The 15,672-nt window shown below is 51.9% G+C and overlaps 1 protein-coding gene across 25 annotated transcripts in view; it reads right to left on the bottom strand.

Annotated features, from left to right (window-relative positions):
- Positions 1–15,672, bottom strand: part of MSI2 (musashi RNA binding protein 2) — a 188,725-nt gene that overhangs the window by 66,651 nt on the left and 106,402 nt on the right. For all 25 annotated transcript variants that reach the window (XR_011905629.1, XR_011905627.1, XR_011905628.1 and 22 more), the window contains one exon: positions 7,987–8,035. Coding sequence is in view for 17 of the 25 variants with exons in the window: in XM_072353736.1 (XP_072209837.1) it covers positions 7,987–8,035 (49 nt within the window). In the remaining 8 variants the exon portion in view is untranslated. The remainder of the gene's footprint in view (positions 1–7,986; positions 8,036–15,672) is intronic.

Raw genomic sequence — 15,672 nt, forward strand, 5'->3', positions numbered from 1 at the left:
CCCCATCCCCACAGGCAGCCCATGTGCCATCAGCCCTGGCTCTGGAAGCCTGTGCCCTCAGTAACCCCCTCCCCTCGGAAGGCAGCTGAGAGCTGATAATGGTGACAGGTAGCAATTTCATTTTTAAAATACTCTTATCAAAGACTTGAGGTGAAAGATAAGAGGAGCGTACTAAATCACCATGAAGGAACCATTGTATAGGACGTGGTATTTCACAAATCAAAACAGTCAATAAAATGAAAAGGTAGGAATATAAAAACAAGCAGGGCTTTCTCAGGGAGAGATCGGTGCTGGGCTGCAAAGAGCTGACACTCACAGGCACCCAATGCAGGGACAAAGCACTGCATGCACCCACCTGGGGCACACGCCCTGTGGGCTCAGTCACATACCTCTTCGTACGGACCCATGAGTAAATACAGACACCTATTTTTCATACCGCTGCCCACAGTGGTTGGGTTCTTCTACCAAAGTCACCTGACCTGGAAAGCATCTGTTGTTAATGCCACTGTTTTATTATTTATCAAATCCATTTCTTCACCCAATGACTAATTTCCTACTGCAGCTGCTCCCCTCTGCGCTCTGCAGCTGCTCCTGCCCTGTGCTGCCCACCCTGCGCCGCAGCCGATGCCTCCAAGCCCTGACCGCGGGGATACAAGCAGGCTGCTGCCCTGTGGGGTACCCAACAGCTGCCCTGAAGCTGCTGCTGCAGTCACACAGAACAGCCCCTCACACAGAACAGCCCCTCACACAGAACAGCCCCTCGCCGGGCTTCTCCCTGGGGATGTGTGGGGATGGGTCAGAGCTGTACCTGGGAATGGGGGAAGGTTTCCCTGGCACTGCTGCCCAGAGCTGTGGTGCCCCATCCCTGGCAGTGCCCCTGTTGGCTGCTCCGCTGAGTGCTGTGAGCATCCAGAGGTGTTTCTAAACAGAACAATCTCCAAATGAACATGTTTGTTTAAGGTGCTCCTTCTGGTCCAAAACCCACTATATAAATTAGAAGCAAAAAAAAAAAGAAAAAAAAGCAGAAACCCCAACAAATCCGCTGACCTGCAGCCTTTTGCAAGGAGCTGTTCTTCAACTTCTTTATTCTATCAGACCCAGCAAAAAAAAGCACCAGATGTTCATACCTCAGCCATAGGTAAAAAAACACAACACACAGAATAAGCACAATCCCTCCTTGCCAGAATGTATTTATCAGCCTAATTAAAGAAATCTTGAGTTAAAACCTGTTGTTCTGGGAAGGATACTTTGGAGCACAGGTAAGAGAGAACCGATGTGCAGTGGAGCAAAGCACACCAGCTCTGTCAGTGACAGCCCAGCATCCCAGCACCCACGGCAGTGATGTAACAGCCCCTAAGGTGCTAACAGAGGAGCAATGTCAAGGTGGAATGTACCCGCACAGGAACTGCACTCTGTTCACTGTAGGGCAACAACTGCCTGGACAGCAGCACTGTGTCACCATAACTGCTGGATTCCAGGGGCTGGGGAGATGTTAGCTGTTCGAGCAGATCACTGTGAGCTCTGAGCACGGCTGTGCTGTTCTGCAAGGAAAGGCAATGGCAGCACACAGCACCAGCCGGCAGCAGGAGAGAATGGGAGGGATGTGGAGCAGTGCTTGTACCCCCACACTGCTGGGAATGTCCCCACTGCATTCAGAACGCTCTGAAACCTTTATCATCACAGCCAGCAGCTACAGAGCATGGATGTTAGGAATCAGAAATCTGCACCCACAGTGTGGACTGAGAGGCTGCACCACGATGCTTCCAGCACTGCACTGGGAGCAGAACAGAATGTAGCAGGACGGAGCACTGCGGGGTGCCCCGTGTTCCCACCGCACATTTTGCAATAGCTGCTGCTTTCTCAAGGTCACTCTGCTGATTTTAATTCTGCTCGCTGTTATAAGACTGCCCATCTATGTAAATGCTGCATTTTGTTCTCCTCCTGCTTCTGGCCTGGTTCCGCAATTAACATTTTCCAACAGTCCCACAAGACCGCAGCACTACCTGCTGATCTCGTCCTGCTGCTCCATGCAGGCAGAAGGCTTCTGGTCCCACCAGCGAGCAGTCAGCGCGGCGCGGGCTCCCTTCCATGTGCAGATTATCGGCACCTCTGCTAACGTCTCTGGGCTCACACTGGCTGCCCAGAAGTGGTGAGGAAGGAGACAGCAGGACTGCAGTCCTATTAAATGACCTCGCTGCCTTCTCAGTGCTGCGAGGATGTCTCTGGCTGCTCCTGCTGCAAGCACTCATCCCAGCCCAGCTCCAGCGTGCTGACATGTAACAGAACCATTATAATTCAAAAACTGTTTTAAATGTTTGAACAATCCTCACTTTAAGGCTCCTGAAGAACCTTCCAGAGATGAGAAAGGCTCCACTGATTTACTTTGCACACTCCAATGCTACCGCAGCCTAATTACATTAAGCCATTGACACTGCTCAGCACTGAGTGAATGGGAGCTCCTCGAGGCAGGGACTGTGAACTGAGGCTCTATGGGATGGAAATGCCCCTGTTCCTCTGGAGGCTCCCAGCCCAGAGCTCCACCAACACCTCCTCTGGGACGGGCGTTACAGATCCCGTCCTTCGCAATGTTCTAAGTTGTTCTCTACCTTAGAGTCTGACTGTGCAGCTGGAGACTTCCCAGCTAACTGCTGCATTGGGTTTGCAACCTTTACTGCAGGTTGCTGGGACTTCTTTTTTTTTCCCCATTTTATTACCGCATTTGTTTGTAAAATGAGAAAATAAAAATGTCATGTCATCCCCTGAGTGCCACCAGCAAGCTGAGCTCTCCCTCCTTCAGAAGAAGCACTCGCACCATCTGTGCCTTCCGTGTGTCCCGGCCAGTGCAGCTGTAGGTTCTTTCTGAACCTCCGGATGCAGTTTCCATCACTGGTGCAGAATGGAGCAAGGAGGAACAGAAGCAGGACCCAGCTGGGCCACTGCTCTGAGCCTCAGGTGGTGCTGCCCAGTGTGGGGCTGGCACAGAGCGGCAGCAGCCACCTGGGACATCCCATAATCACCTGGAGAAGCGTGGCCTGCACCTATCTGCTGCTCTGAAGCGGAACCTCCCAGGATGCAGGGCTCATGCTGGCTTAAGTGCATTTATTTCTGCACTTCGTGCAAGGTGCTCCGATGCAGCAGCAATGGGTGCCGGTCAGGAAAGCAGAGCACAGGACTGAGGGACACAAGGCTTGGTGGCCCCTTCTGCTTGCTTTGCAGCTGCTGGAACAGAAGAAGTGAGCAGTGCTGGGAGCACCGTGCGGGAGGCAGGGCTGGGATACAGCACACAGACCCATGGCATGTGCTGGGGATGGAGCAGAACATGGGTGGGCTGCAGGGCCATGTGGGTCATTCCAAACCCATGGGCTACAGCCCAGCTCCTGCATCCCACCCAGCGTGGGACGGACCTCAGGATGGGAGGCAGAGAGCTGGGAGTGCTCTGCTTCAGCCTTGCTGTCATTAATATGGTTTATGGCATGAATATTTATAAGTCAGGATGTAATATTAAAAGCGTACACACATGAAATATTAATATGGCACATGTCATAACTGCAAACCCAACAGATAGGTGTGAATGATGGCAATGCAGCTCAGCCATCACCACTTCCACTGATAGGTCTGTAAATGGTAAATAATATGAACTAATTGATCTTCACAGCCCTCCTTGGAAATTTTGAAGCAAATATTTGCTTACAAACCGTGTGCAGCTCCTCTCCCCAGCCCGCTGTGTGGGCAGCAGACCGACACGGAGCTGCTGCTCCTCTCAGCGCCGCTTTGGGATGGGCTCCGCCGCCGGGAACGCCGCGCTCCAAACAGCCGAGCTCTCCAGAGGCTCATTTACGAAGCGATAGAAGTGACAAGGGAATAAAAGCCATCCTCATCCAGCAAAGCGCTAACAATAATGCCGCCTCCATTTATATCTTATGTCATGCCTTTCATCCAAAGCTCTTAAAGCACTCATTGCACTGAACAAATACCAGCCCCGGTGCGGATGCTTTTCCAAAGGCCCCAGGTCCGAGCCAGAAGGAGCAATCCCTGCAGCCCCCTCCTTCTGAAGGCTGCACGCTCCATCCCAGCCCCCTTGGCGCGGTGCAGCCGGGACGCTGCTGCCAGCACAGCTGTGTTCTGGAGGACCAAAGCAGGCGATCACTTCTATATGTTTTAAACACCCTCCTCAAAACCGCTTAGCGACGTCTTTTTAAACGCACGTGACCTTGCTCTGCTTGAGAGAGACAGCAATAAACAAATAATTGCCGTGACTCTTAATTATACCTCATCTAGAAAAACGTCGATTAGAACTTCAGAGGTCAACGGCAGAACTGAGCTTCTGGCAGTCGGACAACGCAAAAGGCAGTTTTTCTCCTGAGAAAAGCACCCTCCTTGGCAGAGCCCGGCAGTGTCCCGCTGGCAGCATCAGTTGTTCCTGCAGTGAGCACAGGGACTGCGCCTGGGCAGCAGCACAGCTACGCAGCACAGCCACACAGCACGGCCACACAGCACGGCCACACAGCACAGCCACGCAGCACGGCCATGGAGCCCCACGCTACACTGGGGAGCTGCTCTGAGCACCCACGTACCGGATGCAGCTCGCGTCATGCAGACAGCCTGTCTTTCTTTAATTTTGTTTAGCTTTAAGATTAAAGAAGCCCAAATCACATGCTGTCACTTCCCTCCTCTCTCCCCTGCCATTCTTAACCACGTGAGAGTTAATTGATATGAAAATAACTCTGGGGGCTGCACGGCTTTGGAAAACATATAGCATTACATTTAATACCAGCAATTACGACTTGGGGGATTCAATCAGTCAAATCTTTCTCAGATTTTCCTTTCCGCACACTGAAGCTGTGGGACTGCTGCAGCACAGCACACAGCCCGGCAGGCAGCACAGGGTATGGGCACTGCCCTCACCCCATCACCTTCTCCTGACACCTGTCTACCTACATGCTTAATGGCTGCAGAGAGAAAGCAGAGGAATGGGTTCCTAAGCAAATTCATCCATAAGGAGACACTGCACTCTGCCTTCCTTTCTGCTAAGAACCGAGGGCCAGGAGGAGATGAGCCTGCTCCCACAGCCCTCGCTCAGCAGCCAGAAGCTCCGTGCAGGGCACCCCAGGGATGCACCCCACAGCTGTCTGCGCAGCGAAGGCAGAAGGGCATCATCAACTTGCAAGGTTCCCTCCAACCCCAAAGATCAATAACTAATGCTGAACTCAAGATTTTATCTGCTCTTTGCAAGGGTAACGAAATAACACCACCCTCGGTTCTTCTTTCCAATTACTGAATCCTTTCAAGACTGACCCAGTAATTTTCAGCTCTGTGAAATTTTAGGCAGCAAAGAAAGTGATGAAAGTGATCTTCCACAGCGCTTACAGAACTCCGGTGTTTTTTCTCCTTGCAGAAGTACAGAGCAGGGTGCAGAAATTCCACATTACCAACACTGCCCAAAACCAACTGGGATCGTACAAAAGGGGATGTGGACAGTGGCCTTCTACACATCCACCCTTTGCATCTCACTGTTAAGAACAGCGAGCACGCCATGAGGAGAGGCTTTGCAGCAGGACACTGCTCCCAGCAGGGCAGACTGCTTTACCAACAGAGCTCCAAGCAGTGAGCGCTGCTCCCATGCCATGTGCACAGAACTGACAGCTGCCCATCAGTGTGGTGAGGCAGACAAGCAGGAGATGCAGCAGCTCTGACTCTCACTTCCTTCACAGGCCATGAAGGAATGACTGGGTATCAGAAAACAAAAGGACATCACAGAGGAAACAAAGTGGTTTGCTTGATAACATTTTAAAGGGTATAAAAGTTCTGTGCTCCATCGGTGAGGTCAACCTTTTCTTTGGGGGGGCCCTCCATGTCTCTCAAGGCATTACTAACACTGCTCAGCACTGAGCAGCTCTGGGATTGCCTCCATCTGTGGGGGTTACACAGTAGCACGGCCACACCAACTGCGAGCAGAGCGCACGGACAGCACACATGGGACAGCCTTAAACCAACAAACATTCTCCATTTGCTTGCAAGGAAATGCATCTCCCTTCCAGCAGCAGAGTGAATTCTAATACTTCTCCTTGCCCACGTTGATCATTCTAGGCATACACTAACTACAGTAAACCACAGTGGATATTTTATCTGCCATTTCTCTTTCCCTTGGCTAATTTGACGATACAGATTGCAACCCACAAGTGGTTTTAAGAATTGCTATTAACGCTGCTGCTCACATGCTACTGCATTTTAAATGTGTTTCCAACACAATCAGAATGTCACAATTTGTAAAATCCGGGGTGATTTTATAAACGATCGATGCCACAGAACCCGCTCCACGATGACAGCCTGCCCGGCAGCTCATTAGCCTGATTAGTGGCAGCTACCTGCACGGGGAAGGAGAAAATGTCTGGGGAGATGGGCTGAGCTCAGCCAAAGACGGCTGCGCCTCCCGAGTTGTCATGCTTGCTTCTTCCTTCCCCTGCTCCATGGCAGAGGTGAAGGTCAGAGCTCAGCCGTGCTGTCCCCCTGGTGCAGGGCTGGCTCCTTCCCGCAAGAATTTGGGCTGATCCCAGCAGGGCTGCCCTTGAGTGACAAAGACCCACTGACTCACTATTCACCACTGCTGACCAGGAAGCTGAAGCAGCCGTGGCTGAGACAACAGCTCTGTCAATTGAGAGCGCCCCTCCGAGAGCTGCTGCGTGGACAATGACATGGCCGAAGTGTGAGGGGCAGAGGGCAGCCCTCCAGCTGAGCATCCCTGCAGAAGCCACAAGCTGCACTGCCTCCAAACATGCTTTGTGAGAGCAGGAGGAGGCAGCACCCATCAGTCCTGCTGGGAGGGAATGGTGGCACAGTGCTCCTTGTGCCCCTGGGGCTCCCCAGCTGCCAGGGCTCTGCTGGAGCTCTGCTCCTCAGCATGAGGCACTCACCCGGACCGCAGCATCATTTATTTCTGCTGAAAGGAATGGCCATAACGCTGCAACAATCCTCAGCTCATTTTCAGAGCTGTACAAGCAATGATGAAACCTTATCTGTACAATGAAATATGTGGATGGGATTCCTCTTCTGGAGATCTTGCTCAGTCTGTAATTGACACATGATGAGCAGCCTGGAGCTTCACAACCCCAGCGAAGGGCTCGGCACCCTGATGTCCTGGTCTCAACCTACTACTTTACACCCAGCCCACCCCAACACCCACTGCCCAGCTACAGCCTCTGTGCATTCTGTCACACAGGCAGATCCAGGAAGCGCAGCTGTGGTCTTCATGCTTTGTATTCCTATATGGTGACCTCTCCTACAACCATATGTATATGATTCCAGCTGAGCCAACAGCCAGGCTCTACTCTGGGCCAGGGAATGTCACTACAGGTTCCCTGAAAAACAGCCCGCAGCCAATACCCCCCAGTGCCACCAGCATGTCTGGATTCCAGCTCCTTTGTGCCACATGGCAATGCCTGGTGTGCACCCAGCAGCCCTGCAGCACCCCAAGCTGTGAGTATGGCTCTCCTGAGAACACTGCAAACAGGGCAGGCGGGTAGCACAGAGACCAGCACTGCAGGGATGCTGAGTGTGCAGGGGACAGGACTGTAAGCAGTTCTCCCAGCAGGGCTGGGGCTGATCCTGCTTGGATGCGTATCCCATGGGGCCAACAGTGCGGACACAGAGACTCCCTTGTTCTGATGCAGCTCCCTTCCCTGTGCCACATGTTGGCACTGGGCTTCACCACCTTTGGGGACAGTGCAGAGCCCGACAGTGATCCTCCCGAAGGTAAGCCAGCCAGCTGACCACAAAAGGCACCTCCAATATGAAAACCCATATGGGATGTGGCATTACATGCCACACAGCCCTTCCTCCGTACACATGCATGATGCAGGGAGCTGTGCCAAGCACGAGGAGCTCTGCTGATTTAGCTCCACAAAGTTTAGCCACGTGGTCACTGCTTTTGGCTGTGCTCAGCACACCGACACTGCCACAAAGGTGACGGCTGAGCTGCCGCTCTCTTACCTCTATGCCTGTTGGTCGTCTTGTCAAACATAAGCATGGCGTCCTCTACCTGCAAGACACAAGGGAGAGGCGTGCTTAACACACCCGGCTGGGTTGGCAGAGGCACACAAACACAGCGGGATGGTGGAGGCCTCGGCTCAGGCGGTGCAGGTGCATCACATCTCCTTCCTCTGGCTCAGAGTCAGCATTGCCCCTTGGAAACCTGCTGCTTCCAACCTGTGTGCTCGCTGATATCTGATCCTAAAGCAGAAAAGTGAACGTTAGCAGTTCTGACACCCTGCAAAGCCCAACGTCCAGGCTGCCATGCCCCACCTGGGCCTCATTCCCTTTTGTAGAGATAAAGGAAGGCCAAGGGAGGAATCATGGATGCAAATCACGCTTGTGACTTCTCCAAATCAGAGTTGCTGCCTTGGCTGAGAACTGGGAGGTTTCAAGGAGCGGGAGCAGGGCAAAATCTGGTCAGCCAAGAAAGGTATTCAGAGGGTTTCAAAGGGCCCTTTGAAAAGCTGGAGGAGGGGGCAGAGGGAAGGGGGAGAAAGTTTAATTCGCATCAGGCTTGGCATTTCCACTTCAGAAGAGAGATGACTGATGAAACGTACTGAAGTGCAACCAAATTGCTTTCAACTTTCATTACTATTTGCATGATTTATTCCACCTCCATTTAATCTGTGCAGCCACACCTAACATTTCACACTTATTTTAGAAGGTTGTTGGGCTGGGATTTCTCATCACGTTTTGAACTGGTGATCAGGGGCTGCAGGTCAGTCCCACACGCTGCAGGAAAGGTCCTGCAACCTCTCTGAAAAGACTTCCAGGCTTTTTGCTCCTTGTTTGAAACCAAGGGCTGATGAAGACCTGCACCACTGCTGAATTGCACAGTACATCAGGGATGGTTATCTTTTTAAGGTATCTTTCTTCCTTTTTTTTTCCCCACTGATTTCTATGAGATTTTCATGCATTCAGGATTTCTATAAACCATGCAGCTCAGAAGGGCTCACAACATCCTTACACTCTCCCCTCGCTTGTGCGATGCCCCCATGGGCTCCTCCTCCCATCCCAGCAGCCCCTGCCTGCTCTGTGCAGGTGGCAAAACACAGCTTGAGCCTCTCTTAACTGCTGCATTAAAACACACTCCAGGATTCAGCAAAAACACAGTGCAGCAAAACCTTTTGCTATACCAGGGTGCATTTAGAAACCTGTCTCCAGTTAACTTGCTCTTAACTTCTGCAAAGTGCTTTGCAAAGCGTGTTAGCGACAGCTGGAGACAGAGAACAGCATGCCTCCCTAATGCCCACCGTCACTGAGACCTAACGATGCTGATGCAATGGAAATCCAAACCACACTAAGCGCAGAGCCACTTGTCCTGCTGCCTTTCATCACTTGGAGGAAGAAAATGCACAGGTCTGAGCAATACTGGGATGCTGATAAGGACGGCGCTCCCCTTCACCCACCGCAATCACTTATCTCTGCACCACCGTTACGTCTAGACAGCAGTTCTGACTTGTCATTCTCACAGCTCTTGGCCTCACTGGCAGCAAGAATGACCTCTTGCACTCAGTGCCAGTTCTGGAGACACAGAGACCCCTGATTGTGGCTGGGACCCTCAGGCTGGAGCCCAGAACCCTGGGCAGGGGAAGCAGCTCCTGCAGCTGGTGTCAGGTTTGGATGGAGCACACCAGTAACAAGCAATAATCAGGGGGGTGTTCTTGGAGCCAGCTGGTGCCCTTCTAACAATGTCTAATTGGTTATCTTTTCTGCTTCCTAAGGTCAGAACATTTTATCTCCGTCTCTGCCCTTCTGGAGTTTACCCCACCCTGTGTTATTTTGTAGGGCAGCCATTGTAGCAGAAGAATAGGCTCTTTCCTTTATAGTCCGGTGACACAATGAGACTTCTTGAAACCTCCTGAATAGACAGAGTGCAACGGCCAGAGAAAAATTCTATTAACACTCTGCAAAATAAAACATCTAAGAGCCGGTTAGACAAGCAGGAGAGGGAAATCAATACGCAGAGGGCAGTGCTTAGAGAAACTTTTCACCGGTTGCAAAAAGGTGGTGAGGGTACGGGAGGGAGGAGGAGAAAGAAACTTATTAATGCAGAAAACCCATCAATGGTATGGAAATCTGGCAGAACAGCAAGAGCTGAAACTGGAAGAATTTGAATATACAAAGGGCTGAATAGAATGAGAAAACCACACTGCCGCTCACACTGCCCGTTTCTCACGGTTCTCTGTGTGTCTAACACAAGCGGCTTGTTCGAGTCTTCACCAAGGAGAAATAAGGGACACAGTCAAGGTAACCGGCAGGAAATCCCGTAGTAAGCAAATTGATCCCTGCTGCAAGGGGAGAAAAAACACGAAGCCTGTAGATGAAACTCAAGGCACCAGGCAGCGGTGACCCTCCTGCAGTTAACCCCTCTGCAACGTGGCTCCTGCACTGCCCAGTGCTCAGAAGCTGCTCTACAGGGAGCTCTCCTGGTCTCAGCCCAAAGCCCGAAGCCTCACTCTGTCCTGCAGGAATCTTTCTTTCAGGCCCAGCAACTCTCACACCCATCCTCCCCCAGACCCATCCTGCCCCTCCAGGCCTGGCTGTCTGCAGCCTGGAGTGCTGCAGGGCCATCTGCCCCATAGCACGGGGCCATGGGGCCTGGGCAGTGATCCAAGGCAGCCCTGACCAGTGCACAGAGCTGTGGAAGCCATGTGAACGCCTGCATTACAGTGCTCAGCGCAGTGGCTGAAAGGAGCCTAATGATGAGCAACAAATGAGAGTGTTACAGAACGAACAGAGTCTTTGCACTTACTGACGCCCAATGCCAGGAGCAAATGGACACTGTGTGGATGTGAAGGACTTCTCCCCAGCACAGCACACCCCATCCCTACACCCAATTTAGACCCAGCTTCTTACACGAAGCCCAGGTAATGGGTTTTTGTTTAACCTCTTTTTTCCAACCTACTTGGGGCTCTGAGAACAGGAAGGGCCACAGCACCGCTTTAATCACCGCCTGGAAGGAGGAATGGGGAATAAGAGGAGAAAAGAGAAAAAAAATGGAGGAGCCAAAGGCTTTAATAATCCTAACGGCTCCAGGCTTATTTAAAATATGCCCAACTAGTTCACAAAGGGATCCGCAGAGATAAATCTATTTGATTTTGTTCCACTTTAATGGCGACATACATCTAAAGCAACAAAACCAGGATGACCTAAATAAGATGACTATTAATTGTAGTCAGAAAAGCTCTGAATTTAATGCAACGGATCCAGCCAGAACTGGAAGACACGCTTTTCTCCATTCATTCCTCCCACTTTCCTCTAAAGGATTTTCAACTCCTCTCCTTTGCACGGGGCCGTCCTGAGCGGTCAGAGATGATCAAACCCGGCGCAGCCCATCGCCGCTCGCGCCCTAATGAGTGAGAAGGCTGAATCCTCTCTGCAGATGAGAGGCAATTCCGTGCGTTGCCCGAGGACAGCAGTTTCAATCAGTCACCGCAGGCAGCTGAACCTGCCGCAAAATCAGTGAATACTCAGCCAGAAAGCGGCAATGACTCAGACTGGGGATTTTCTGGAAAACTTCATATCTGGTCTTTTATTTCTGCAACCTGGACTTGGGCGCTGGACCACATCAGCTGCACTCAAACCAGAGCTGGTCACCGGTTCCCACAGAGACCATCCTGGGACAGCCCAGGACCACCCTGTTTAGGAAGGCTCTGGGTGACCCACACAGCCCTGCACTCTGCACCCGCACGGCCCCGCAGACCCAGGGGGCAGCGGGAATAAACGCAGACACTGTGGCTGCTGTTATTTGCAGGGCATCTGCATGCAGGCACAGGGGTGACAACAGCCCCTATTTCATGTTCCCAAGTTCTTTCTTTTCCCTTTGAATCAAGTTTGCTCATTCAGTGAAACCTCCACGGAGAAACCACTGACTTTCACAGCTCCAACCAACACACAGCAGCCTTTATTCCTCACATCTCCTCATCCAGTCCTGGCAAGTCTGTTCTGATCCAAAAGCTGAGCTCCTGACATATCCTGTGCAGGTGGGGATCCCCCCACTCCCAGGAAGCACAGCAGGGCTGGGCAGGGCTGGGCTGGGGCTGCTCTGAGCTCTGCAGCCCCGCAGGGAAACATTTTGGGGCAGAGAAATGAAGCAACACACTGCAATGTAGCGCTGTGCCCATTCGGATGAGGCCCTGGGAGAGCAGGAGCTACACAAGGATGACACTCAGCGACACGTGTTGTGCTGCGTTCCTACCCTTCTGCCCCGGGTCTGCAAACTGTACGGGTCTGTCATCTTCAGCTCTTCTGAGAAAGAGTGCCGGACGTTCTTGTCCAATTCCTCGAATTATTTACACGTACTGCACAACTCCTACAATATTTTGCTTCCAGAAGCAGAAAAGCCTCTTAGCTGCTAGTAAACTGTCAGGTGCGATTATTTTAAATGTGCATGTGAAATCTGAGTGCCAGCAATGCGCTCCTGCTGATGTACAGCCTCCCTCTGCACAAACTGAGACAGATCCGTACCGCACGCCACAGCCAGAAACAATGGTGCCCCCACTACAGGCCTGAAAGCTGTGACCACGACCACGTTCCCGGCAGCCGTGGCTGCATGGCAGCAGAATGCCACCCGCAGCACATCGGCACATTTGCACACACCCGGGGGCCGGGCACACGCGGTGCGGTTCCTCACTGAGCGTCCCGACGTCCCGCGGTGACGTCTCAGCGACCCACGGCTCACGTGCTGTGCACCGCGGTAACAATCAATGCCATACTGCGCCAGAGCAAATTCCACTGCTAGCAATCTTTCCCCCCAGCAGTCAAGTCTTTAAAAAGTCTTATTTGGCAATTACAGCTAATAAAACTACAATTTCATTCAACACACACATATCATTGAAACTAATTTTGCTCCATCAGGGCTGAAATTAAAACAGCCAATCAATCACGGCAATCCCAGGGCTCGCCCCCAGCCAGGGCACAGTGAGGAGCTCCCACCCGCCCGGCAGGTGCTGTGCACTCCTGCCCTCCCACACGAGGCCCCAGAGCTGCTCAATGTGCTCTCCCAGTGGAGATGCAGGAATGGCCACCGCTCTCCTGGAAACGCAGCTTTGTGCAGCAGGACAAACCGAATGGACTTAACATGCAATTCCTTATGAAGTCCTTTGTAACAATTCGTTAATATCAGGAGGTGATGATTAAAGAAAGGCAGCTGGTCACATGAGGAGCAGTGAGGCCATAGCAGCGTTATCCCTCCTCTGCTGAAGACCATGTGTGTGTTTGTTGTGCTTTTATGGAGACAAAACAGCCAAGCCAGATGTGGGCCCAGCCTGGTCTGCTCCACAATCAGGTCCTGCAGCCAGGTCTGACTGCCCACAATGATTCCTGCCACCATAAAGGTCAGCCATCCCCTGGGCATGCTTCACCAGGCAGGGAAAGAGGTTTCAGCACTGCGTTCCCAAAGGAGCAGCGGAGCCATTGTGCAGTTCTGAGCACTCCACAAACCCACCTCCCTCCAGACTGAGGCTCATATACACCGAATGCTGTGAAGGTGAAGGCGCAGCTGCAGCACGGCTCAGCACTCAGCGGTGTGCCCCAGCCCAGGTCCCACATCCCCCAGCACTCCATCCATCCCAGCACCCACAGGTGCTGCTGGGCAGGGATGGGGCTGCCCTCACTGCTCTGCACTGTGGGCTCCTGGCAGAACAGTGCTCCTTCAGCATTTCGGTGAGCCAGGTGCGAGGCAGTTTGCGATTTTACTTTCACGGCACATTAGCTGCCGTCAGCAGAAATAATTCTTCCTCCCTTCACAGTGCTCGTTTGCATATTAGCGCTGCAAAGTTGCAATCTGTTTTCTTTTCCAAACAACACCTAAGTGGTGCTGTCTGCACAGTGCAGGCTCTGGGGGCAGCTCCCACCGCGCTCACACCGGAGGGGTTCTGGGCAGATACTGCGGTCAGCATCCCATCCAGTCTGCTCCACAACAAAGGGAGTAGAAAGAAGGTACGAGCATCTCTGTAACACTGAGCAGTGACACTCATCAAAATGATGCAAAGGACAGCGCTGGGCAGCCACAAACCATCCAAATTTTGATCCAGTTCACGCTACCTCTGGCTCCTTTTGGGATGATGGATGGATGGATGGATGGATGGATGGATGGATGGATGGATGGATGGATGGATGGATGGATGGATGGATGGTTGGATGGGGAGAGCCCAGGACAAACCCAGTGAGAGAAAAGAGCTTCAAATATTTGTGGAGCAGTAATTTTGGAGAAGTATGTGACAGCGCAAAGCCTTCTCTTTCCAAACCCAACACGTTTCCCATCAATGCAACACTGAAACACAAGCAGCTGTTCTGTTTACTACAAACAAACATGCCCAGTAATGAGCTGCAGTAAAATCTTCAAAAGCCTCGTGCCAGAGAGAGCATCAGAGCCATTCCTCCGAATGCCCTGCACTCTGTGTCTGGCACCAACTATTTCGGGAGCAGTCCCTAACACATGGAAGCTGCTGCTGAGCGCAGCTCAACTTGCAGCATACAGTTAAGCCCAACTAAGCCCTTCCAAGATGTGTTATTTGAAGATGACAATTTCATTTTCACAATATGGGTACAGAACAAATGAGTACTTTCCGGGATCGAGACGTAGGGGCAGCACACCGTGACTCGTGTGGTGGCAATGGGGCTCTGTGCTGCACTATCGCATCACTCCAAGCAGTTCCCCTACACCCAGCTACAGAGCCACAGAGGAACAAACTGCTCACATACCCCTCTGCTACGTGTGAGAGTGCCAAGGGTGTTACAGCACGGGTTCTCCCCCCACTCGGTGATGACACCCAGCTCTGCAGTCAGGGTGCTTTGGAGCAGAACCGCAGCACCGGGCAGACACAGCTGAGTGGATCTGATGGACAGACATCGTGGGCAGCAGAACCCGAGAGCTCAAAGGGCGTCCCCTGCCCTTCCGTAACTACCTGCTGAATAAGTGTGAAGATAAGACAAGGATTGCATTACTATGTTTCCTGATGCATGAAGGGCTTTTTTATTGCCCAGAGTGAAAAAAAGAAGTCTGAACAATTGCCACAGTCAGCTTCAGAAAAAGGCTCAGCTGCAAAATGAAACAGTGCAGTTTATTAGCAAAGAAAAACTCATCTAAGTTTTCCTTGACTGTAATGAAAAAAAGTTTCATTTTATTTCCTGCTAGACCCCTTTTCCTTTTATTGTTCTTTTCATATACTGACTTGCATATTAAAGAATGCTTTGCTGGGGCCATTTCTGCTAAGCAGAGCTTCTCCTCCCGCGTCCCTCGACCCCCATCAAACACAGCTCACATTTCTGCATTTGGGGACTTTTAATCTGCAGAAGAGTGCTGCAGCAGCTCCAGGGCAGCAAGCAGGGTGGGCACACACGGTGCTGTGCTCTGCCAACTGCAGTGCACACCTGGCTCACAGTGCTGGGCTGCACCCCAGAGCACAGCCCCACAGAGGGTCTTTAGGGGTCCCTTCCAACTCAAACCATGGCATGAAACAATGGCTGCAGAGCTGGCACAGCCCGCCCTGTTACTGGCAGCCCAACCGTGGACACCGCTGCTCTCCCAGGGGATGTTCTGGTTTGAGCCCCTGCATTCCACACATTTTTTACTTCTTGCCCAAAAGCCATTTGAATGGATTATGTCCCAGTGATGAATCTCTCCTCCAAGCGCTACAA

The sequence above is a fragment of the Excalfactoria chinensis genome, chromosome 19 (assembly GCF_039878825.1).
Source record: "Excalfactoria chinensis isolate bCotChi1 chromosome 19, bCotChi1.hap2, whole genome shotgun sequence".
Classification (NCBI taxonomy): domain Eukaryota; kingdom Metazoa; phylum Chordata; class Aves; order Galliformes; family Phasianidae; genus Excalfactoria; species Excalfactoria chinensis.